Raw genomic sequence first — 26925 nt, forward strand, 5'->3', positions numbered from 1 at the left:
GAAAACTGTACCACCAACTTCATTGTATTGGACAAATAGTGTGTTGGTGGGGTAGTGTGGTTGATGTTACTTATGTGGATCTGTTAAAAGGCATTTGCAAATGTACTTCCTGCATTGGCACCACTGTTCTTGGGATTGCAAATTAATAAGTTAATTTTTTTTTGTTGTTCATGCACTTTGTTTTTTAAAAAATGTAGATTTTTAACATTTTAAACTGAAATGTTGCACAAGGCCTGCACCATCTTTCCTCTAGAGTCTTTGCTATCTTGTAGTAGTGGCCCATTTATCCTATCCACCACCAGCTCCCAAGTTGTTGCAGGTGTCTCTAGCCTGTGCATCTTAACAGGTGGGAGGAGAGAAAACCATGAAGCTTTCAAAGCAAAGTACCTCCCGGTGGATCAAATCAGCTTGTCACAGTTTCTAAGAGCTCCAGGCAAGCTGGGTTCCTCAGCTTGCTAGAAGTCTCTGAAGCCTTGGTCCTGATGTTTCCAAATTTTTTCATTGATCCAGAAGGTTAAGATGCACGGGATCCATTCTGAGTTGGTAGCTGGGATTCAGAATTGGCTTGCCCATAGAAGACACAGTGTAGTGGTGGAAGGATGTTATTCTAGCTGGAGGTCAGTGACCAGTGGTGTTTTGCAGGGATTGGTGCTGAGGCCTTTGTTGTTTCTACAATAAATAGAATGAAAACCCTGTTTCTTTTAAAAAAAAGAAAAATAATAACTTGCCCCACACATCTCCTCCTTTAAACTTTCACCCTTTCACCTTAAATTCATGTCCTCTAGTGCTTGACATTTCTACCCTGGGAAAAAGATTCTGAGTGTCTACCCTATCTATGCCTCTCATAACCTTATAAACTTTGATCAGGTCTCCCCTCAGCCTCCGATGCTCCAGATGCTTCAACTTCTCCTTATAGCTCATACCCTCTAATTCAGCAGCATCCTGGTAGACCACCTCTGCATCGTTTCCAAAGCCTCCACATTCTTCCTGTAATGGGGCAGCCAGAATTGCACACAATACTCCAAGTGCAGCCTAACCAATGTTTAATATAGATGCAGCATGACTTGACTCATACTCAATTCACCAACCAACGAATGCCATTTGCTACCTTTACCACCCTATCTACTTACATGGCCACTTTCAGTGAGCAATGGGCTTGGACCTCAAGATCCCTTTGTACATCAATACCATTAAAGGTCCTGAGGAAAGAGAAGGAGAGTGGAGTAATTGGATAACTTTTTTCAAAGAGCCAATGTGGGTCAGATGGCTGTATTGTGTTTGTATCTTTAGAGAGGTTTCCCCTGGTTCAGGGCATCAGGCCAGGGAAACATCTGTCCTTAGAATGACAAAACTGCCAAATAAGGAATTAATCTGGTGAGCCTTCACTGCACTCCCTCTATCACAAGTATACTGTTCCTTTGGTAGGGAGACCAGACGTATTCACAATATTCAATCTCACCAGGGTGCCATGTAATTGAAGCAAGATGTCTCTAGTCTTGTACTTAAATCCTTTTACAATAAAAAGCCAATATACACATTTGCCTTCCTAATTACTTTCTGTACCTACATGTTGACTTCTGGTGGCCAGCGTTAAACCAACACCTTTTAGACTCTCACCATTTGGGGGGGGAGAAAACACTTTGTGTTTACATATTTCCATATTGTACATCTGCCATATTCTCACCCATTCACTTGACCTGTCTATATCCCCTGGAAGCCCCTCTGCATCATCCTCACAGCCACCATTGCCACCCAGATTTGCATCATCATATACTTGGATATATCGCATTTAGTTCCTTGATCCAAAACATTGATATCGATTGTAAACAGACAGAAAACCTATGCCTGCAGCACCCCATAAGTCACAACTTGAAAATGACCATTGTGTGGTCCATTTACATGAGGAAGCATTTGAAGATCCTACAGTACAGCTAATGAAGTGCTTTTGAAGTCTGCTGTTAGTGGTTTGTGGTCTAACAATGGCAAACAGTTTAGACACATTAAGATTCCACAAAAGAGAAAAATTACTTTGTTTTGCAAACCTGATATTGGTGGTGGGTCAAGTGGTAAATTTTAAGCAGGATACTGTGAACATTAGCCTCTTCAAATAGTGATATGGGATTCTTTTTATCCATCTGAACAAGGTTTCAGTTTATTGAATCGTTTAGAGGACAACATCTTTGTCACTGTCAGGTTCCTTTGGAGCTTACAGTGTGCCAACCTAGATTGTGTACTCAAGTCTATTGATCCCCCTTGCCACTTTATGTAGAAGCAAGAGCACTGCCTGTGGTTTCCCTGGCATCTCTAGAGATTGAAGATTAATTTTGCTGACACAGCAACTGCTGAGAAAATTCACCAGGATATGAGAGAGAGGAATCAAGGGCATTTGATAACAAAAAAGTAATCTAACTGCTTAATAGAAAATGGAAGTTTAAAAAACTGCTGATGCTGCATGTATAATATGTGTGAAATAGGGAATGTTTGCTTCCTGGTGGGAATGGGAAGGAGATCTCGCTGACCTCTCATCTGCGAATGAGTATTGAACTCGGATGGCATGGTGTAAGGGCCCTATGGTACAAAACTTTTACAGAGGACAGTGCAATGGTGGAGGGAGGAAGTGTTGACTCTTTGGAGCTATATTTGTTGAAGGATTCATTATAATTTTTAAATGTTCTGACATTCTGAACTGAATCCACATGGAGTCCAGTGACAGAGTGTGGTGGCAGATGCAGTGGATCTGTCGATCGTAAAATCCCTGACTGACTTCTGTCCAAATGGCACTACCCTTCAGAACTGGCAGCCACAGATAAAGTTCAGCCCTATTGTATTTCAGTGGAACATTCCTTAGTTCATGTTTTGAAACTAACTAACTAACTCCAGGCTTTTATCCCTTTAAGTAATTTAAGGTCAGAAATGGTGAAGCCAAAAATTAGATAGCAAAAGATAGCTGTTGCAGAATAAATAGAGATGTGGAGGTAGAGAAGAAAGATGTGCCAGAAGGGCCTTGCATTAAATCTCCATCACTCGTGCAAAAGCTTGTAAAGAACTTTAATTCTATTATAAATTTCTGGATATGTCCTTAATTTACCTCAAATGCTACAGAGTATACTTTGAACTAGGTAAGCAATCCCTTCTGGCGAGAGTGTGCAGATTCCATACCAATCTATAACTTTCATCCCTGATATTCTCTCAATTGTGCCATTGTGTAGTATTCTGCTTTATTGCTCCTTCATCCTGTGCAGCTTTAAACATGATGGATCACTCACTCCTTAAGCTGCTAACTCTGTTTGATGGGATGGACAGTGGGACTGTCTATGCTTGTTTACACACAAGTAGTTTTATTTTCAGATTTCCACCAGCTGCAGTATTTTGTTTTTTTACTTATTCTGCAGGCTAACATCTACCTTTTGTTGTCCTTAGTTTGAGGCAGTGGTCTGCTTTATCACCCTTGGGGTCAAACACAGTTGGGTTTTTTTGTGTGGTGTACAACTGCCACTGATCCCAATTTGAGAGGTGCTTCATTGCTACAAATCAAAGGTTTGCAAGTTCAACTCTTGACAGGTCAGGTGGCCAAACAATATTAAGAGAAAATTCAGGTGGATTTTGACTGCGTTTCATGAAGAGCTGCGTAAGGAGGTTTAATGCCCCATCTTTCACACCTCTTCCCCCTCCAAAGACCCTCTGTTCATTCACAAGTTCTCCAGTTGCGTGATCCAAAAGAATGTATGACCTTGGAAGAATTAGAAGCAGCTGCAGCTTCTGCTGCTATGGGTTTCCCAGCAGCCCCTACCAAAAAGGGGAGAATGTCAGTGGTGAATGGACCTCATTATATTCCTCTGTTTGAAATGTCTGCTGATGTTTATGTACAAGGAACAGTGCTTTGATCAGGAGCCAGTAGGCGAAACAAGTACTGCACCCCAGAAAAATTGGTTCTCCTAGGAGAGGAAGAGAGGTAGAAATTTGGAAGCACCAACAACTAAATTGTATGGTTTAATATAAACAGGAATTGCAGTTGTTTTTGTTGGCTTGTCATGCTAGCCATAATTTTGGCTCAGGCTTGTTCTTTGTCATTCACAGTATTGATTAATTCTTCAAATGTACTACTTGCCAACTTCCTACAGATTGCCAAGCTGAGGGAGGAGGGCTCCAGAAATTTACAGGAACAGCAGAGGCTCATCTAAAGAACAAATAATGCTGGAAAGGGAGCAGAGGTTGCGAGGTAAAGTTGTACCTGTAAAGTTTTATAGGTAAATACACCTACAGTAGACTATTGTTTATTGACTACAGCTCCACCTTCAGTACTATAATTCCAAGCAATTCATCTCCAAACTCCTCGATTTGTGACTCAACACCTCCCTTTTCAACTGGATCCTTGACTTCCTGAGCAGCAATACCTCCGCCACGATTATCCTCAACACTGGTACCCCACAAGGCTGCGTCCTTAGCCTCCTACTTTGCTCCCTATACATTCATGACTGCGTGGCCAGATTCTGCTCTAACTCCATTTACAAGTTTGCAGATGGGCACCACCATAGTGGGCCAAACATCAAAAACACGATGAGTCAGGGTACAGGAAGGAGATGGGGAGCCTAGTGACATGGTGTCATGACAACAACCTTTCCCTCAATGTCAACCAAAACAAAAAGCTGGTCATTGACCACCGGAAGGGGTGTGCGGTACACATGCTCCTGTTTACATCAAAGATGCTGAGGTCAAGAGGGTTGAGAGCTTCAAGTTCATAAGAGTGAACATCTCCAGTTGCCTGCCCTAGTCTAATCACGTAGGCGCCATGGCCAAGAAAGCATGCTAGCTCCTCTACTTCCTCAGGAAGCTAAAGAATTTGGCATGTCCCTTATGACCCTCCTTAAATGTGATTGATGCACCACAGAAAGCATCCTATCCGGCTGTGTCATGACTTGGTATGGCAAACTGCTCTGCCTGAGACTGCCAAGAAAACTGCGAAGAGTTGTGGACACAGCTCAGCACATCACAGAAACGAGCCCCCCTCCCATGCAGTCTGTCTACACTTCTCACTGCCTCGGTAAAGCAGCCAGCATAATCAAAGACCCCACCCACCCCGGACATTCTCTCTTCTCCCCTTCCTATTAGGCAGAAGATACAAAAGCCTGAAAGCATGTACCACCAGGCTCAAGGACAACTTCTATCCCACTGTTATGAGACAATTGAACAGTTCCTTAGTACGATGAGATGAACTCTTGACCTCACAATCTACCTTGTTTATGGCATTATACCTTATTGTCCTATCTGCACTGCACTTTCTCTGTAACTGTAACACTTGATTCTGCACTCTGTTATTGTTTTCCCTTGTACTACCTCAATGCACTGATGTGATGAAATGATCTATATGGATGCATTGCAAAACAGTTTTTCACTGTACCTTGGTACATGTGACAATAATAAACCAATTTATTCAGCGGGATGCTCAATTCACTGGAGTCTCCTGGGCACGTGAAATTTAATTTGATCACCTCTTGGGAGGAAATGCAGAGTAAATGGTGACCTTTACTTGGGAATTATTAAACATATTTGAAAGTACTGTGACAGGTTGATAGGAGATTTATTTTGTATATTGCACTGTCAGTTGTTTGTGTGGGGAAACTAGTTTTGTAAAGAGGGACTGGTTACGCCAAATGTTAGAACGTTGTCCGCTTCTGGAGACTTCATTAGCAGGCCAGTGAAAACAGTGTGTCAGAAAATACTAAATTATAAGGAAGTGAAAAAGGCAAGAGAGCATTTTTTATGCATGCTTGACACCAAATTACAGATTGCTTTACAGGATGTAGTAATGGTGAGGAGGAGTTGACAAAGAGTGAAGTGGAGGTGAGAAGACTTGAGGGAAGAGCAGAATGGAGACAAAGGAGATGAGGGGTTTGTGAGAGAGCCAAGGGGAGTGAGGTGGGGGTTGTTCAGAGAGAACCAGGGTCAGAGTTTGGGAGAGAGATGAGCTTGGAGCATTCTGGTGAGGAAGGTGAATGGGGAGAACAGAGGAGCAAGACAGGGATGAATGTGAGGGAAAAGCAATGTTCACTTTTAATAGAGTATAATAATCTTGGCATTGTGCACTACAATTGCTTGCAGTGGTTATTTATAATTATTTTATTTTAATTTTTCTGAGGTATGGTGAAAAATCAGTAAATACTTACACAGCTACTTGCTATGTCAATGTCCATTCGGTAATATGGTTTCCTTTTGTTCTAGGTTCTGATGTCCAAACAGATTCCAAAACCAAATCAACCCCCAAGCTGAAAGTAAGTCTAGTTCTCATGTTGGCTTTTGTTAATGTCTTATGAAGTGGAGTTCCTGTAAGGTTCAGAGTTATTGAGAATTATGCGTAGATTAGGAAACTGGGAATGCAATTCCTTGGAACATACCAAATTTACTTATGAGCTGGGCACTTTCCCTTTTGATTTCTAGTTTTAAATATTTTCATAATTTCTGCTGATTTGCCTTTTAAATTTCAGCATTCTTCCTTGGTTCTGTGCTGAACAGTGCAGACTTGCCAACACAAGGTACTATTGGCTTCAATGGATCTATAAAATGTCACATTGAGTTGTTTAATGAAGATGGCCTGTTCCACTGGACAGTGTTTCCCTATCAGCTGCAGGCCAATCAGTCAGGAGTTAGTTAACGACAACAGCCATTGAATAGAGATGAGAAGTATAACTAAATAATTTATCTTTCTCCTCGGCTGCACTGAGGACAAATGTACTGTCCTGCTTGGTCCAAAGCAGTTGACACACCAGTTACCCTTATCAGTTAGTGCAACTGAATTATTGTCCTTCATGGTTGCAAGAAACTAAGTTCAAGAACTATAAAATGATGTGCCACAGAGGATGTTGCTTCATTGTGGTCATGCACTTTTACTATGGTATCTTGCTGATTTCACTAGAGGGAATTGGAATTGGTTTATTATTGTCACTTGTACTGAGGTACAGTGAAAAAACCTGTCTTCCATAGGCAGTTTCTTGCAGTCATGGGCAGAGCAGTTGCCATACCAAGCTGTGATGCATCCAGATAGGATGCTTTCTATAGTGCATCGATAAAATTTTGTGATTGTCAAAGTGGGCATGCCAAATTTCTTCAGCCTCCTGAGGAAATAGAGACACTGGTGAGCTTTCTTGGCCGTGGCATCTACGTGATTGGGCCAGGACAGGTTATTGATGATATTCACTCCTGAGAACTTGAAGCTCTCAACCGTCTCGACCTCAGCACCGTTGATATAGACAGGTGCATGTGCATCACCCCCCTTTCCTGAAGTCAATGACCAGATCTTTTGTTTTGCTGACATTGAGGGAAAGGTTGTTGTCATGACACCATGTTACTAAGCTCTCTATCTCCTCCCTGTACTCTGACTCATTGTTATTTGAGATACAGCCCACTCCAGTGGTATCATTTGCAAACTTGTAAATGGAGTTAGAGCAGAATCTGGCCACGCAGGGTGTATAGGGAGTAGAGTAGGGGGCTGAGAACACAGCCTTGTAGGACAGCCGTGTTGAAAAAAGGTTTGATTATAATGAATTGGGCAAGACTTAACACTTCCAAGATATTTCTTGCTTATCTACTCAAGTGATAAAGGTTTGAATCAGCCTGCTTCTGTTAGTCAGTGATGGAAAGACCGAACTCTCAAGTGTTGCCCAACATTAATGAGTTGATCTCTTCCCACTTCTTTTTCTCTCTCCGATAGCTGAAATGGAAATGTAGCAAGGATGACGAATCAAATGGTGGTTATTCTCACGAATTTCTCCTATCAATTTTGCAAAAGGTGAGTTCTTCTGCAGTGGAGCCATCGGACGAAGAACTCTTCCTGTCCTTCTCCTAACACAACCACCTGGTATCTATCCAAGTTTGTCAGTTATGATGGGAAACAATTTACTTGGGAAAGTGAGACAATTTTGAAATCTACACTACTCATCTGTAGTTACGTAACACCTAAAGTAGAGAAACAGACTATTCAACCCATAGGTTCCATCCCCTCATACAAACCCTCTTCATTCAACCCCATCAACCTACGTTTCTAAATTGTCCTCTCTTTTGAACTTATCTGGCTTTTTCTCAATGCATCAAAGTACACTAATCACTTTTTTTCTTTTTGAGTAACATGGCATCTTAATTGTCATTTTTCTTGAAGCCAAATTATGATCAAATAATTAATTCAATTGAATTTTACAACTTGCCTTGCCCAGATTTGAAATCATAATTTCTGGATTGCTGGTCCACTTCAGTAATCATTCTCCTTCCATTTTAGGACAGCATTACAGAACAGATTCCTGTTGACTGACCAAAGCAGATTTCAAAATAGATTTAAGGGGAAAGTTACAAGTTTTTAATCTTGTACTGACATACTCTAGCAGTTATCAGATTCATTGTTGTTTGCCGGCTTCCTTCTGTCAAAGATGATCCACTCCTTTTTCAAGCAAGCGAAGCACCAGAGTAATATCATATTGAAGGCAGTTCCTGTGAATAGAAGGTCCATTCACACCTTTGAGGTGTACGATCCTGTAGATATATAGCTGTCCATGTCAAATCAGACAACAGGAGATGTTACTTGTCTTGAGGAATTGGGTAAGGAGTCGTGGGAGGGAGGAAGATAGCAACAAAGTGACTGGTAGGCAAGGGAGACAGGGAGGTGTGAGTAAGATGCAAAGCATGGTCAACCTAACCCAAAATGGCTTGACTACTCTGATCTGAAAGTTGCTTGTAAGCAAAAATGTGAATAATCATTTCATATACCCAAGTTTACCAGCCTCTGATTAGCAAATTATAGTTCTTCCACTATTCATTTTTCTACAAGATGTAACTTTTTTTTGCTGTATTTATCAGTGTCGGTAGAGAAATTGTTGTATGCTCATGCCAGGAATTGCAAAGGGAGAGATAGTGAGCAGGAGGATAGTAACTTAAGGGGTCAAAAACTGACACATCAAACAAAGGAATTCATTGACCAACACACAATGCACACACCACCCAATACTGCCCCCTCCTCAAGTCCACACCAGGGACGACCTTCCCTCTCTGCTGTCAAAGACCACCTTAGCATGTATATTGTTTTCTGTGGAGGAAACATGGAAAAGTTAATGTGATACCTAAAGTTTTGTTTGTGTATTTGTAAGAGAAACTTCTCTGATTCTCTTCACTTCTCTACTATGGAGAGAAGAGTAAAATGATGACAGCAGTACAAAAGCTTAAGGAGGAGCAAGTGGGAGAAATATAGATCAACACAGATTTAACATGATAGTTTAGTTTTTTAGCACATTTTAGTTTTTAAAAAATGACCAACTCAAATGTGTCACACTCTTGGGCATTGAAACTCCTGTGTAGAGATGCTTAGCTGGTTGCCATGCAGTCTTTCTCCAGCGAGTTGGGAATTTGTTGTTAAAAGAGGACCATAATGAAGATTAAATGCTGTAAAGCCCAGAACTGGCAGAAGCTGATGTTCTGTGCTCAGGGTAACCTGGTTATCAGATATTGATGGACAGCTGTTTCTTCCTGCAGTATGGCGAAGTTTTGAACCTGCTTGTATCCAGTAAAAAGAAAGGTAGTGCCATAGTGGAATTCTCCTCAACCAAGACTGCTGTGAGTATTGCACGCTTTTCTTTCCATTTGAAACTGATGGACAAATAGTCGCTCTACTACTAATCTTTTCTATAGGAGTTGTAACCTTTGTGAGTTAACCTTATCACTCTGAACACTCACCAGAGGCTTCAGCTGAGCCGTTTGGATGAAAAGATAGAAATTTCCATCCCCTTTCCCATTAATTCCTGTACATCACAAGCTGCTCATACTCTGATCCACTATTCATCCAACAGAACGATAATAATTCCAGATCACCAGGCCAGGAATTTCAAGCTGGATAAAACCATGAACATAACGTAAAAACACTGGGTTTAAGAGGCCATACTGCCAGGTTTCAAAGTTTCCATGCCCTGCATGGGCTGCTGTTTGAACACACTTCACTAAATAATGAGGATATTCTTGCCTTGAAATTAAATGCATTTGTGTACGTTTTTTCTAACAATTGGATATGTTCATAAAAACTGTTTTGCATATGTTAGATTGCACCAGCAATTGTTTCCAGATTAGAATCCATTGAGAAATTGGCCCTAATGCTTCCAGCCATCTTTCACCTTTGCATTGTCACATTTTGCTGGAATCAGGTGCATGTATGACAACGTCATCAGGTGTTCAGTAGCTGTTCCTGCATTTACCAATACAGACTGGCTGTTTAAAGGTACCATCTGCGTTTTTCACACAATAAAACAAGGTGCAAACCCCACAGCAAGTCCACAAAGAAGTGCAGACTAAGGGTCCATACAGTGCCCTTGACTTTTGCCATATTTATGTTTCTGCTCTCCATTTTTGTCCACAAGCAACACTAATGAAAATCACTGCACCTCCTACATAACAAGGCTCAGTGCAAGATACCAAGATGACCGGCCCCTTGGTGATCTCATGCCTCACTGTTGTTCGGGTATCGGGGTTGCCCAGACCAGTGCAGGAGCACCATCTCTACTCTCACCCCAATCACCTGTTTTTCCTCACATCTATGGCACCTTATACGCTGCTGTGCTTTGATTGCCAGGAAGGGTGTTCTTTAAGGTCTGACTCACTTTGTGATGGCTATTGGCTGTTTAAGCACCAAAAAAAAGTGGACAATTTCTTGCCATCCCTGTGGTACCCCCAACCTCCTCCTAAGTGCTCTGAGATTTGCTGGCCCAGGGCTGGAATCCTTTGCAAGCTCAACCTAAATGTAAAGCAATGTACCAGCGGCCTATCGACTGTGGAAGAGATCGTGGCCCATGCTCAACTTGGCTGCACCTATGAATTGCTATCAATTAGAAGCATTTGCACAGCAGATTAGGTTAATCAGCACACGTCATTATCTACGTAGTATGACACATCTCCCAAGCAGAGCACTGGGACAATGCCCTTATTGTCATTTAAAATTTATTGGTGGTGTCACGTAATATAGTTGACTTCATGTAAAATGAATGAATGCATTGTTCTCTTAAACACATTGGGATGTGTCATTTTACCAGGTTATGTGTCTACCTGGCTTGTGGTATCAGCCACTCTGGCTTGGTATTGGTTTATTATTGTCACTTGTACCGAGGTACAGTGAAAAGCTTGTCTTACAAACCGATCGTACAGGTCAATTCATTACACAGTGCAGTTACATTGGGTTAGTACAGAGTGCATTGATGTAGTACAGGTAAAAACAATAACAGTACAGAGTAAAGTGTCACAGCTACAGAGAAAGTGCAGTGCAATAACGTGCAAGGTCACAACAAGGTAGGTCGTGACGTCATAGTCCATCTCATTGTATAAGGGAACTGTTCAATAGTCTTATCACAGTGGGGTAGAAGCTGTCCTTAAGTCTGGTGGTACGTGCCCTCAGGCTCCTGTATCTTCTACCCGATGGAAGAGGAGAGAAGAGAGAATGTCCCTGGTGGGTGGGGTCTTTGATTATGCTGGCTGCTACACCAAGATAATGAGAGGTAAAGACAGAGCCCAAGGAGCGGAGGCTGGTGTCCGTGATGCACTGGGCTGTGTCCACAACTCTCTGCAGCTTCTTGCGGTCTTGGGCAGAGCAGTTGCCTTACCAAACCATGATACATCCAGATAGGATGCTTTTTATGGTGCATCGGTAAAAGTTGGTGAGAGTCAAAGGGGACAAACCAAATTTCTTTGGCCTCCTGAGGAAGTTGAGGCGCTGGTGAGCTTTCTTGGCCGTGGCATCTACGTGATTTGACCAGGACAGGCTGTTGGTGATGTTCACTCCCAGGAACTTGAAGCTGTCAACCCTCTTGACCTCAGCACCATTGATGTAGACAGGTGCATGTACACCGCCCCCTTTCCTGAAGTCAATGACCAGCTCTTTTGTCTTGTTGACATTGAAGGAAAGGTTGTTGTCATGACACCATTCCACTAAGCTCTCTATCTCCTTCCTGTACTCCGACTCATCGCTGTTTGAGATACAGCATACAATGGTGGTGTCATCTGCAAACTTGTAGATGGAGTTAGAACAGAATCTGGCCACACAGTCGTGAGTATATAGGGAGTATAGTAGAGGGCTGAGGACGCAGCCTTGTGGGGCACCAGTGTTGAGAATAATTGTGCCGGAAGTATTGCTGCATTTCCTCACTGATTGTGGTCTGTTTGTTAGAAAGTCAAGGATCCAGTTACAGAGGGGGGGTGTTGAGTCCTAGGTCTCAGAGTTTGGTGACAAGCTTGCTTGGAATTATTGTATTGAAGGCAGAGCTGTAGTCAATAAACAATAGTCTAGCGTATGTGTCTTTACTGTCCAGATGCTCCAGAGCTGAGTGTAGGGCCAGGGAGATGGCATCCGCTGTAAACCTGTTTCGCTGATAGGCGAATTGTAATGGGTCCAGGTTGTCTGGTAGGCTGGAGTTGATGCGTGCCATGACCAACCTCTCAAAGCACTTCATGATGGTGGATGTCAGAGCCACTGGTCATTGCTAGTTTTGCGTAAGATATCTTGCTGATGCCATAGACCCTCTTACTAAGGAAAATGAAGCTGGAACTCTGAAGACCTGACAGTGCTTCACTTGCTCAGTTGATTTGTGATGCAAGGTGGGAACTGGAAGTTGGGGCACTTACATTGTAAGGTGGAGACCCTTGATTCTTATTAAAAGTTTGAGAGAGAACTGGTTATGAGCTCTAAAATTATCAATGCCAAATGACTCTCTCTTTATTTTGAGCAGGAGCTGGCTTTCAAGAATGAGTCTGGTTTAATAAGTAACCCCTTGAAGATTTCCTGGCTGGAAGGACAACCCCCTGTAAACACAACAAACAATGCTGCAAATGTCTCATCAACTTCTGTGAAGACAAGTGCACACAGTCTGTTACAGGTAGGATGGCAGTGAATACATCTCTGGGTTTCGCAGTATCATTGCAACACTCCAGTTCAATTGGGGCACAGGCAGCTGTGATGTCAAGTAGATATTTTGCACTGGTCCTTCACATGTCAGACAGCAAAGCAAGGACGTTTGTCTCAATGGTGGCGGTCAGGCTACTAGATGCCCTAATGATTGAAAACTTCACCCAGGAGAGTTCTATTTAATAAACTAGAGCTTAGACTTGGATATTCTTTGTGTTCTAAGATCTTGGTTATTTCAGCTTGCTGTTAGATCTGTGATGTAGGCAGGGGGGAATTAGACACAGTTTCTGGTCCTAAATGCTATCCAGTCACTCCTATGGGAAAGTGTGTGCAGACATTGTAAGCATTGGATTTGACCACAACTGTCTGTTGGCATATTAGTTCTGGGTTCAATGAGGTGTTTTGATCTGATATTTAAGGGAGATTGCAAGCTACGCTTCAGCAACACACAGTGCTTTCAAGAGGTGAGGAGAATGTCGACTTTTTTATCCCCCCATACAAAGACAACCTTGTGTTCTGGTCGTAAGCATGTTATTCAGAGTAGTAATATTGTTTAAAAATGAAACCCATGGCCATTTTAATCATTTTTTTTTTAATAATCTAAAAACAATCTGGTAAAATCCCTTTAGGGCTGTCTAATACCAGTGAGTCAGTGGGTTGCTTATTTACTTCACATTCTAATATTTAGGACATAACTATAACTGACAAGCTGGATAAGTTGTTAAACCCAGGTCTTCTTTCCACCTTTGAAGGGCAGGGTACAATCTATGTCTTTGCACTTTTGTATATGTATGAATATATGTGCAGACAAGCTGCATTCAACTGATGTATGTATCGAAATGGTGCATCTAGTAGTAATTTTACCTAAATCTCATGATTCGCATCTGTATGAGCATGCTGTATTTATTGTACAGCAGGAGCCCTCTTCTATAAGATCACATGGTTATAGCTATACAGTAGAAAGGTTTTGTAGTCTGTAAAAGGTACCCAAGTGCAACTACTATAACATGGTATTCTTAACTTAATAAAGATAATAAGTTATAAACTACTAGGCACCTTCAAACTTTCTCCATCAAAATGCCATTCAACTCTAATTGATCTTCCGTCGTGTTTACACAATGTGCTCACAGAATGAGAAGAACTCTTGAAAGTAGAGCAAGGTAGTTGGTAGATATGTTAGCCACATTACAGACCCCGGTCTATCTGGGAGAAATTCAGCTTTTTTAAAATACAAAGAATAAACCATCTGCAACAGAGAAATTGAGAGTCCTTAATAAAGGGTGAAAAATTCTTCCTGTAGGTTGGTGAGTCTAATTAATTAGTGGACAACATTTTGAATTCGTTACCAAAGTTAATTTGGCATGGAGAGTTGTTGGGAATTGGATGTATTTGGGAAAATGAAAATCTTTAATTATTAATTACTTGTGCTAATATTGTCATAGGTCTGGCATAGACATGAAGGACCAGTTACCTTATTCTATAAATAGTAATGGTGTTTACTACATTGAATCTGTTTCAGATTCAGGTTTTCTCTAGATAATCTGCTTGTTTCACTGGCATCAGTTGATCCTGTAAATGAACTTGAGGGTCTTTTATAGAATTTGACTCTCACTACCTTTTATTCACTTGTATTAAAGGATAATCCTGGAATCTAACATGATAATCCTCCCTCATAAACTGAGCCACGTACTTCTATGTTTTGCATGTCATTATACTCTGTAAACACACCAAATTGGCCTTAATTGATATAAATCATTGAGTTGCTTTACTTTACAGTATATGAGTGCAGAGAGCAAAGGTTATATTCAGATTTGCATAATGCATTCTGTGCAACTTTTTTAATGAGACAAAATCAAGAAGGTATCACATTTCCTCACATTGGTCTGTTCTCCAGCATCTCTTCACCTCAGCAAAAGCCCTTGCAATTGTTTCCCCTATTGCCTGCTTGTTAGCTCGGCTTTCTTTTTCAAAACACCTGTCTGAATTTTAATAAAAACAGAACATGCTGGAAACACTCAGCAGGTAAGGTAACATCAGTTAAAATGTATGGTCAAAGTTCTTTCTCTTTCCACAGATGCTGCTGAGTATTTCCAGTGTGTTCTATTTGGATTTCAGATTTCCAGCATCTCCAGTTTCTTTTTAATTTTCTGTTTATATTTATTTTGCTTTTTACTGCTACATGGGCCAAATGAATTTCTGACTTACTGGTCACAATGTGCTCTTAGGTTATGAGATGTTCTTTGGATGTGTTGCTAACCTAGCAAATAGCTTATTATTTAGACTCTGGGATAAAACACATTTTATCTAGGTAGCTACTAATTTTCCTGAAGCAAAATATTGAAACTAACTCATTATTTTCAAATCTTTTGTGTGAGGTAAAAGAAATTATCAAAATCCTGCAATATGGCTACTATTATTCTAGTTTCTTTAGATTAAAGATCCTCTTATGATTAAATATCGAAGTGAAAACACCATTATTGTCATAAGTTGGTGGTAGCTGCAAGCAGTGCTGTAACTCACCCATGTCACTTACTGAAGGCTCCTGTACACTAAGTGGAGACCTAATTCTAAGTGCAATATGAAGTGTTGCTGGCAGGAATTTAATCTCTGGGGTTTGATTTGTTCTTGATATTGGAAACTCAGTGCTTAATTGACAAGGTGTTGCAGACAAAATTACTCTTCTTTTCCAGCTATAAGTTTACATGCCAATGGGGAGAAAATACAGCAGCCACCAGCAACAATATTGCAAGGCAGTTTTAAAAATTCCCACACTAGAACATGGGTGTAGAGCTACACTGGTGATTTCTTCTTGTTGTTTTAAAGTCATAACTTGAATGATAACTGAAGCTTGCACCAAAAAAGCTCACTCGTGGACTTTTGAAGAATGAATCACTCGCAGATTAGTGCAAAACTAGGTCAAAGATGCAGTTAAATATGGAAAGCCATATCTTAGTCCAGTCTTCATGATAAAATCCTCAATGCACCCCAGGAAAGAATAGGGAAAGTGAAAGATATCCTGATGGGTGCATGATGTACATGTCCCTTTTCAGTGCCACCCTAGATCAATAATTGTTTTCCCTGATGCTTGTTTTCTTCCCATGCATTTACTTTTTCCTGTTTGAAGAAATAAAATTTGCTCTATTTATCATGGCAAAAAAAAACATTTCTGCCAGACATCCATAGTGCTATCAAGTTACAGCATTGCTGCAGCCGTGCCCGTAGTTTACACGGTGGCAAATGTCTGTTCTCTCTTTCATCAAGATGTGTCATGGCCTCTTGCAAAAGTGGTCCCCTTACCTTTGCATAAGGGAACATGGAGACCACAAGGGAGCGTGGAGTCTGCCAATCACTTGTAAGAACGACTTAAATTGAGTGCATTGTTTCAGTTCTTTATCTGCCAGAGGAAGTGCCTCCTCTTTCTTTCTTTTGCCCCCTCCCCTCCTTTGCTATCCACCCCTAACATCAGATAATATGGAAATACCATTTGAAGAGGGGTATCCACTACTTCCTAAGATCCCTTGTTTTCAGCCCTCAACATCAAACTCAAATACCTTGCAGCCAGAATGATGAGGAGACTTCCAAGGCCAGAGTAATGATGGGGAGGTTACCCAATGAACCTACCACTTCCCACACACCAATCCATAAGTCCTTTACAACATCTTTGCTGTAAAATTTAATTTTTTGCTCGAAGTGCTGATCCCGCCAACAATTACTCAATAAACATTATCAATAAAATTTGGGTGTCTCTTAATAGGAAAGCAGATGGTGCCCACAGTGATCTTGTAGGTAAAAACACAGTGTAGAACTTGAGCCGTACAGAAATGATAATCCTGCGATCATTGTGATAAATGGGTTAACCAATATCATCATCCTTCGCAGCTCCTGAGGTGCTGCATTTGATTTTGCCTCCTTTCGGCAAGGCGTAAATTTCCTGGCTTTGCTTGTGCATGACCCCCTAATTGCCAGTTGTGTGGGGGTGGGTAGAGGCTGGTGTTGGATGATGTTAGTGTGCTACTGATGAGTAATTGTTGGGTGCTTACAGTGCTGAATTGTACATAGAGTGCATGGTTGAACCAAAAAGCAGAACAGCTCCCACTTCCCATGGAATTGGACCCACCCCCTGCTGCAATTGGGACCAGGGAAAAGGCACGCACTCATCAGTAACTTGACTGGAGCAACACACACAAAATGCTGGAGGAACTCAGCAGGTCAGGCAGCATCTGTGGAGGGAAACAAACAGTCAAAATAACAGACTGTTTATTTTTCCTCCATAGATGCTGCCTGACCTGCTGAATTCCTCCAGCATTCTGCGTGTTGCTCCAGATCCCAGCATCTGAAGAATCTCTTGTGTCTCCAAGTAACTCGACTGGTCCAGGTTCTTTGGAAGGTGTTGCTGAGAAAGGCCTTTGCTGAGGTTCATCAGTAATTCACACGCAGCCATTGTAAACAAACGAGGGAAAGATAATTGCTGGAAAAATAAAAGGAAAATTTCAAAGCAGCCAGAACTGAACAGGAAGCAACAGAAACTTGATATGAGCTGGCAGACTATGATAGAATTGCTCCCCTGTGAGTTACTTGTCCATCCATTTAAAAAAAATCCAAAGAAATCAGTCCAAGAACAAATATTGATTTTTCTTTTTTGGTTATTATTTTTGAAGTCAATGAATTGTGGGAATGTAGCAGTTTCACAGTGGGAAGTGGAAGTTCAGATCTTGGTGTGTTTTTCTTTCGCAAGTGTCCTATGTGCAGGATATCTTATCTATTCAGCAGCCCTTTGATTTAAAATGAATGCTTCCTGAACTGGGGCAAAAGACAGTAGTGCTTTTCATCGAACTTTACAGCTGGTCTCCGAATGCTTCTGCTCCTTTCCAGCTAAACATCAACAGCGTTTGTTTAATCTTGATTCAGTGCTAAATGAGGTGATATCAGCAAACGATCAGACCATTGGTTTCAGCGTCTCTGGTTAAGATTGGTTTGACAAGACGAATCGCTGTCGAGATTTGCCCCCCTTCAGTGCAAAGGCATATCCAGAAGACTTGCATGTTCACCAGATAAATATGTAAAACTCGTTAATGGTCTATGCCTTGCATAGATCAGTTGTATTCTTCAGGTGATGTGTGATTAGAGGCCAAAGAAATAATGGGATAATGAAGCTCACATGTTAACCATTTCTCATTTTAAAACCACATCTTGGTTATTAGTTGAAGCATAGGAGTGCTGCATCATCAGAGATGCCAATTTACAAGCTATTGAAATGTCAGTTTTCACAGATATGGAACGCCCCTCGAAGTGAAATATTCCAAAGAGCTGTAGAGTTCTTAACATCTCAGTCGGGATCATAAAGAAAAGACCTAGCTGCTCACTTTTCTTGTTCTGGGTTGTGTGACCTAAATGGACAAATTTTCTCTAAACAATGTATACACTTATGAAGTACTGCATAGGCTAGTTTGGTTTGGGATATTTAAAGATGTTTCAGACAGCGTAAACATGCTGATTAGTTTTGCCCAAAGTAAAATATGGGTTATTTCATGAATCCGTCTCATTTATGTTAGTCATAGAGTTGTACGGCACAAAAACGGGCTCTTCAGCCCTTCATGTCTATGTCAACCTATGCACCCATCTATATTAATTTCTATTATATTATACAGGTAGTTCTGCTATAACAGGATAGTTATGTTCCTAAGAAATGTTATAGAAAGTTGTATAATAACAGAACAGGCTGTAGTTGCCTTCAGAGCACAGATATAAGCAGGTTTTTCCGATTGCGATCATGCTATAACCAATACAGCCTGCTTAACGCAAATAATGTTCCCTAATCCATCAATCACATCATAACCAATTCGTGTTATGGAAAGGGGTGGTAGTGAGATTGGTGCAAAGTGAATAGAGTGCTGTGCATTCAGAGGGGGTGAGGTTAGAGTGGGTGAGGGGAGCCCTGATGCAAAGTTTCAACCCAAAACGTCAACAATTCCTCCCCCCACCTCTAACAGATGCTGCTCAACTCACAGTTTCTCCACCTGATTGTTGCTCGCATTATGGAAATGCGCATTATTGCAAAACTAACTTTATTTTACTATATTATACTACATTTCCACACCTTGGGTCCATGGCCATCTGTGCCTTGGTGATTCGTGTGCTTGTCCAGCTGTTTCTTAAATGTTGAGAGATCGGCTTCCACCATTTTCTCAGGCAGTGCATTCCAGATTCCAACCTCTGTGTGAAAATAATTCACCCCCTCATATCCCCTCTAAACCTCCTATGGCTCACCTTAAGCCTATGCTCTCTTGTCCTTGACGCCCCCAGTATAAGAAAAAGATTCTATTTACCCTATCTATTCCTCACATAATCTTGTATCCCTCCATCACATCGCCCCTCGGCTTCCTCTACTCCAAGATAAATACTCAGCCTATCTGATCTCTCCTTATAACTGAAATGCTCCAATCCAGGCAACATCCTGGAGAATTTCTTCTGCAACCTAAAATATTCTAAAATTATTTATTCTCAGAATCACAAAAAAAATGTGACTGTCGCTGCCCACTTCAGTTGCCAATGGTAAAAAATTTTGATCCAGTTTCCCCAATGCTTCCACCACACCCGAACCCACAAGAAAATTTAACTTTCAAATGCATTAAGTAGGGGTACAGAGGCATAGTGGTTAAGTTATTGGACTGGTATCACTGGTCCTGGACCATTGATCCAGAGATGAGTTCAAATCACACCACAACAGCTGGGGAATTTAAATCCAAGTAATTAAACAAATCTGGTCTTCAAAGAAAAAGCTAGTCTCAGTAATGGTAACCATGAAATTACCAGATTGTTGTTTAAAAAAAAACACTCATCTGGCTCACTCAATCCTGAGGGAATGAAATCCACCACCTTTACACAAACTGGTCTATATGTGACTCTAGACCCACTGCCATGGTTACCCTTAACTGCCTCAGCTCAAGGGCAGTTGAGAAAAGGCAATAAACACAGCTATTGAATACATTTCCCTGTCTCTCCATCCCAGCCTGCAGAGCTCTGCTTCTTAAATAGTGTTTGGAATTTAATTTATATGCTTCACAAGCACAAAAGGCTTGTATGGATTTAATTTTAGTCTATTCTGTATTTTCCTATAAAATGTGGGCAGCAAGGCAGGATTACAACACTAAGTCAAGAACATACAACCACAAGAAAGTAGAAGTAGGCCACTAATAAGCTCCCTCAAGCCTGCTCTGCCATCCAATATGATAATAGCTGATCTGTGCTGGCCTCGACCCCTCTTCTGTGCCTGCTCCCTATAGCCCTCAACTCCTCAATCTTTCAAATATTTATCTATCTCCATCTCAAACCCATCTAACGATCTGGCCTCCACCACCTTAGGGAGGGAGAATTCCAGACATTCACTGCCCTCTGAGAGGTCAGAATAGGAGCAACCAGCTGGGTAAAAGCCTCCCCTCAAGCTAATAATTCAGCTGACCTATGCATAAATAAATAGTCCTGTTTCATAAATCCATAGAGTTATACAGCATGGAAACGGGCCCTTCAGCCCAACTTGTCCATGCTGACCAAGATTCTAAGCCAGTTCCATTTGCCTGCGTTTGACCCAAATCCCTCTAACCCTTTCCTATCCATGTACCTGTCCAATGTCTTTTAAATGTTGTAATTGTACCCACCTCTACCACTTCCTCTGGCAGCTCGTTCCATATACCCACCACCCTCTGGGTGAAAAAGTTGCCCTCTCAAATTCCCGTTAAATCTTCCATCTCTCACCTTAAACCTATGCCTTCTAGTTTTAGACTCCCTACCCTGGGAAAAGGACGGTGACCATTCATTTTATCTATACTTTTCATGATTTTATAAACCCCTATAAGGTCACACCTCAACCTCCTGTGCTCCAAGGAAAACAGTCCCAGCCTATCCAGCCTCTCCTTGTAACTCAACCCCTCCAGTCCCAGTAATATCCTTGTGAATCTTCACCCTTTCCAGTTTAATGACATCCTACCTATAGTTGGGTGACCAGAACTGCACACAGTACTCCAACTGCAGTCTCACCAACGTCCTGTACAGCTGTAATGTGACGTCTCAACTCTTGTACTCAGCTCCCTGACCGATGTAGGCCAGTGTGCTAAATGCCTTCTTCACTACCCTGTCTACCTGTGTCGCCACTTTCAGAGAACTATGTACTTGTTCTTAAACAGCAAATGATATTGAAATATCAATTTAATGAAACTATAAACAAGTGGCAAAAAAGAATAAAAATAACAAGTATAAAAAAGGTAACATCTATCATCAAAGATCCCCACCATCTGGGCCATGCCATTTTCTCACAGCTACTATCGGGCAGGAGACATAGAAGCCTGAAGTCCCACACCACCAGGTTCAAGAACAGCTACTTTCCTTCAATCATTTGGTTCTTGAACCAACCGGTAAAACCCTAATCACTACAGTTTGGCAGCACTATGACCACTTTGCACTAAAATGCACTTTGCTTTATTTTTGTTTTATTTGTGTTCTTTCATGTAAAAATTGTGCATAATTTATGTTTTTCTTGTGAATGCTGCTTACATCATGCTATGTGCCTGTGATGCTGCTGCAAGTAAGTTTTTCATTGCACTTGTGCATCTGACAATAAACTTGACTTTGTCTTTGAAGTGTGTGATCTTTAAGAAAGTATAAAGACAAAATCAGCCAAAGTCATGACTTAAAATAATAATATATGAAATAGATATGTTTTCTGAAGGAGGATAAAGCCTGATGCTGCTCAGGGATGTAAAACATCTTAATCTGGAATTGCTGAAACCAATTCCTGTTGAGATGCTGTCAATTAGAAGGAAAGGACCTAAATATTACAGAACCTGGTCACAGTGCACAAAAACCACAGAGTGCAGTCATGTCTTGGCCAGGGCAAAATAGTAGCCAATTTGCACACAGCATGATCCTACTAAAGTTAGAGTCACCAAGCCAACTGGTTGTATGTGGTTTTGTTAAGGAACGAGTTTTGGCCAAGACTTTGAAAGAACTTGCTGCTGCTCTTGGGATGTTTCAGGCAAATATCTTATCTTAAATTCATGTTTCATCCATAAGACAGGATCTCCAGAAATTCCTCAGTATTACGTTGGAGTATCAGGCTGAGGCTTGGACCTATGCCTTGCTGACTGGAGGCCATAACTTGAACCGAGCCAAAGGAGGGATGCTTTTGTTTTAAGGAAGTTAAGAGTTGTTGAGAAAATAATATTTAGCTCAGAGGAACAAGCTAAAGAGAAAACTGCACGCGATGTTGAATGATCACAGGATCATAGCAGCAGGATTCTGCAGAAACATTTGCCTTTCCGTTTATATCTCCCATTTATCTGAGCCTAAAATTAAAATATGTATCCAAATGATTATCAGAAGTGCTAATTAACATATTATATAAGATAAACCAGGGAGTGAAGATAATAGAAGGGTTGGCTGAGGGTCAAAACTACAAAGATAACCTGCAGTCTGATTTGATGGTGTTGGATTTTGGCAGACTAATTTTTATGCCCGGAAGGAATCTCATTGCTTCCCCTTCCTCCCCCAATCTGATTAGCAGTAAGTAAGGACGTGCCAGGAGAAGGATATGCCATGCCCCTGCAAGTGGGACAGGAAAACTCATAATGGAGGTGGTGCTGTTGCCAAGTTATTATCGTCTGCCTCCCAACTATTGGCCAAGGGGAAATTGCTGTGTTCTGGAAGTTGAGGTACAGGATCTAAAAATGAGTTGCCTTTTAAGTAAAGAACACAATGTCACCAGCTAAATATAAGCACCCAGAAGAGTTGAGGCGAAAGCTTCTCATCCTGTCTTTGTTCCACTCTTACTATGTGATTGCATTTGGAGTTACTTAACTCTTCAGTGAGCCTGTCGCATACATTACTCAAAGCAGACCTAGTATTTCCCATGTGCCGTTATAAAGTCTTTAGAGGGTAATTGAGAGCTGGAAGTGATTACAGGGCAGTAATCTCGCCTGGAGTTTCAGGTTACATTATGAACTGCAAAAGAGAAACTCAAGTTGTTTTACAGCTGTCATGCTAACCTCTCAGTGAGCTTACAGCTATGCTGTTACACTTAACCATCGATCATTTTTCATAATGCTTGTGAACTGCCTGGGAGTTGTTATTTACTGACAGCGAGTGTGTTCCTGTGGTTGATCGATGGTGGTGAGCAATTGAAGAATATGGTATAAGTGCGATAATCTCGATTTTTAAAGTTAGCATTGCTGTTTTCAAATCCCTCCTTGGTGTTGCCCTACCTCATCTCCGTAATCTCCCCCAGACGAACAACTCCCTGAGATGTATGCCTCCCTCCATTTCTGGCCACTGAATGTAATCACTCCACGGTTTGTGGCTATGCCTTTTAGTTTAAGGCCTAAACTCTGGAGTACCCTCCCAAAGCATCTCCACATCCCTGCTCCCTCTGTCTAAATTTTATCTCATGTGGTTCAACATTGGTATTTATTTGATGGGTTATTGTGATGCTAAAAGCAGTATAGAATGGCACTTGTAGATGGTAGTCATCGTATTTGAAAACTGTCAAATTGGTCTGGTCCAGACAGTGTAAATGCCTTGGACAATTTAAGAAATTTCCATTAAAACTTGTAGATTTTTTATTATGGATCAGTTTGTAAAGAGGATGTGTTTCTGAGTCATCTAACTTGGTCTCCAGATTTCTTGTTTTATCTGAACTGAGTTAGCTAACCATAACTGGGCTGGCAATTATTAAATTACAATTAGCCTCTGCATCATGATCAGGAGGGGAGATCATCCAGGGTTCATGTATATTGATGGATGATTGGAAATGATCAGACATGGATGTGATGTTTCCAATTTGTGAAACAATGCAATGAAACTGTGTCTATGCTGAAGTGAATATATGATATGGGATACTCTATTATCTTTGTAGATGTGGGAAAAATTACCAGTAGTATAACATGTTGTTTTAAAATCTCTTGGCTAGACTGATGACAATTATAGTATTGGTTAATGAGAGGCAGTTAATCAGATAAGGTGCTGAAGAAAATGCAGGAATTTGCTGCATTGATTGAAGAAGTGTGATAACGGGCTGAGAAATACATTTGACACCAGTGGGACAATGGTTAATTAACTTTCAAAAGAAAGAATGTCATACTACATGTCCTTAACATGTCCTAAAGCACCTCGCATAGTGTTCTGTAAGTCTGTGTATAGTAAGATTCTACTAAGGCAAATAAAATAAATGACCACCTAATTGTTTCTCTTGGTTGAGAGGTAAATAGAAAGCATCCTATCTGGATGTATCATGGCTTGGTACGGCAACTGCTCTGCTCAGGACCGCAAGAAACTGCAGAGAGTTGTGGGGACAGCTCAGAGCATCACGGACACCAGCCTCCCCTCCTTGAACTCTGTCTTTACCTCTTGCTGACTTGGTGAAGCAGCCAGCATAATCAAAGACCCCACCCACCCAGGTCATTCTCTCTTCTCTCCTCTTCCATCGGGTAGAAGATACAGGAGCCTGAGGGCATGTACCACCAGACTTAAGGACAGCTTCTACCCCACTGTGATATGACTTGAACGGTTCCCTTATACAATGAGATAGACTCTGACCTCACGATCTACCTTGTTGTGACCTTGCACCTTATTGCACTGCACTTTCTTTGTAGCTGTGACACTTTACTGTGTATTGTTATTGTTTTTACCTGTACTACATCAATGCACTCTGTACTAACCCAATGTAACTGCACTGTGTAATGAATTGAACTGTACGATTGGTATGCAAGACAAGTTTTTCACTGTACCTTGGTACAAGTGACAATAATAAACCAATACCGGTGACACACCATCATCTGGGTTTGAGTTGGTTTTGAACTTGCTTGTTCTTTCTCTTGGCCAAATGTTAGCAAACAAATCTGCTTCCCAGAATCTTCTACTTTCCAGTCCAGATGAAGAGTCTCAACCTGAAACATCGACTATCCATTTGCCTCTACAGATACTGCCCGACACACTTGAGTTCCTCCAGCAGTTTGTTTTTGGCTCTACTTTCCTCCACACTGCTTTCTCTGACTGTTCTCTGATAACTCAATATTCTCCATTCCTTTCCTGAAAATACTTGCATAAGGCAACAGTTTAACTCCACTACTTGTGTGGCCATTTTCCATGCAAGGTGTCACAGAGAGCTTGCACACCATGGAACAAGGTGTTAGTCTACTGACTGAATTACATAACTGGGACTTGTGATGCAGCAGTATCTCCACCTTAACCACGTGAAGTACTTCCAGTGGCAACTTCAAATGTGAGCCAACAAAGATTGGGAATCTAACTATTCTTGTAATTTGACTGGCATTCCTGCTGCCAGTGAGGTTCAGTTATATTTTGCACTTTTCAATGACATTAAACCAAACCTCAGACAATATGCCCTTATACAGACGACTCTTCAATTAATTGATGATGTGATCTGACTACATTTTAGCTCTATCACCATATTTACACAAAGGATGGATTTGCTGCTGGGTGCCGATGATCACAATTGGTTAGTCAGCTGTTCAAGGCAAAATATAGCCGAGTGATTCGGGAGGGACACAAGGAGTTAATTGGTTTACTCCTTACAGTCACTAATTAACACACATCAATTCTCCAGCATTCCCTGGGGGTTGTTCTGACAGCAACAGGCCACAGTTTGGGAAGGAAATAATCTAGCAATTAAGCAGACAGTGTGTGGCATCAACAGTTCATGAGGCAGCAGTCCCAAAGACCAACTGCATGCAGGACACAGAATGGGTTTAAATGGGCCTTCCTACTTGGGATTTGATATAACTTGTTTCAGAGAACATGCCTGCCAGCTAAAGTTGACATGTCAGGCTGCCAGACTGAGCGATCAGCTTTTCTAGTACTGAAGAGCCAGCATTATTTCAGGAATTTGTTTCTCTAAGTGGTTAAATTTCCTCCATTTTTTTTTAAAGAGAGTTTCTCAACCAAATTATTACAGAATCTGCTTGTTTGATGTAAGGGATACACCGTGACATGGAAACAATTTACAAAATAACGTTTTCCATGGTGCTGTTCAGGGGTACTTGGCTGGAAAATAAAATTGTATCTGTCAGTCTTGCTTGTAAGTATGGACTATGCAAGTCAGCTAAGGAGAGTGCACCTATAAGTGATCAGCTCACATACCCAGTGAACAAATCACTTCCAATTCACTTCATTTCACAATTTCACTGGGCTACCTCTTTCCAAATGTTTCATTAAATAAAATCCCTCCGGCCCAAACCTCTTGCCATTTATTCTTTTATACAAATTCAGTGGAACCACATTTACCCTCCTTGGTATAAAGTTGTTCATCAAAAGATAAAGCTTTACAGTGTCTTTTGTGACCTCAATGTCCGAGCTAAATAATTCTGAAGTTTAGTCAGTGTTACAGTGTATGGAACTTGAGAGTCAATTTGCTTACAGCAATGACTTACAAAAAATGACCAGATAATTCGATAGCTGAGGAATAAAAGTTGTTCAGGACACCTGGTAGGATTACTTCAGACATGGGAGTGCTTGTCAAGCAATTTGGCAAATGGTATGTGGCTTTTATTCCAACAGGATTTGAGTATATAGGGCAATGGTGAGACTGCATCTCAAATTGTGCACTAGTTTGTTCTACCTACATATACTTGCAATAGGAATGCAGCAAATGTTCACCAGATTGACTCCTGGGTTGGCAGGTTTGTCATATGAGGAGAGATTAAGTAAGATTTCTATTCCTTAGTGTTTAGCAAAATGAGAGGGGATCTCACTGAAACATGTAAAGTTCTTACAGAGCTTGATAGGTTAGATGTGGAACTGATGTTTCCCCTGACTGGAATGTCTAGACGCTAAGGTCACAGTCTCAAAATAAGGGGTTGGCCTTTGAGGGTAGAGATGAGAAAAAAATTCTTCACCCATACCTAGAGGGTACGAAATCCTTGCAATTCTCTACCATAGAGGCTCAGTTCTCTGTCTATTCAAGACAGATCAACAGATTTTTAGATATTGGGAGATGTGGGGTT

The 26925-nt window shown here is 41.1% G+C and overlaps 1 protein-coding gene across 1 annotated transcript in view; it reads left to right on the plus strand.

The window, feature by feature from the left end:
• dnajc17 (DnaJ (Hsp40) homolog, subfamily C, member 17) overlaps positions 1-26925 on the plus strand; it is a 98417-nt gene that overhangs the window by 42703 nt on the left and 28789 nt on the right. Inside the window, 6 exon segments of the mRNA XM_052020501.1 lie at positions 4122-4178; positions 4180-4219; positions 6220-6269; positions 7706-7783; positions 9511-9591; positions 12741-12887. Of these exon segments, the coding sequence (XP_051876461.1) occupies positions 4122-4178; positions 4180-4219; positions 6220-6269; positions 7706-7783; positions 9511-9591; positions 12741-12887 (453 nt within the window).

This window comes from Pristis pectinata, chromosome 1, assembly GCF_009764475.1.
Source record: "Pristis pectinata isolate sPriPec2 chromosome 1, sPriPec2.1.pri, whole genome shotgun sequence".
Classification (NCBI taxonomy): domain Eukaryota; kingdom Metazoa; phylum Chordata; class Chondrichthyes; order Rhinopristiformes; family Pristidae; genus Pristis; species Pristis pectinata.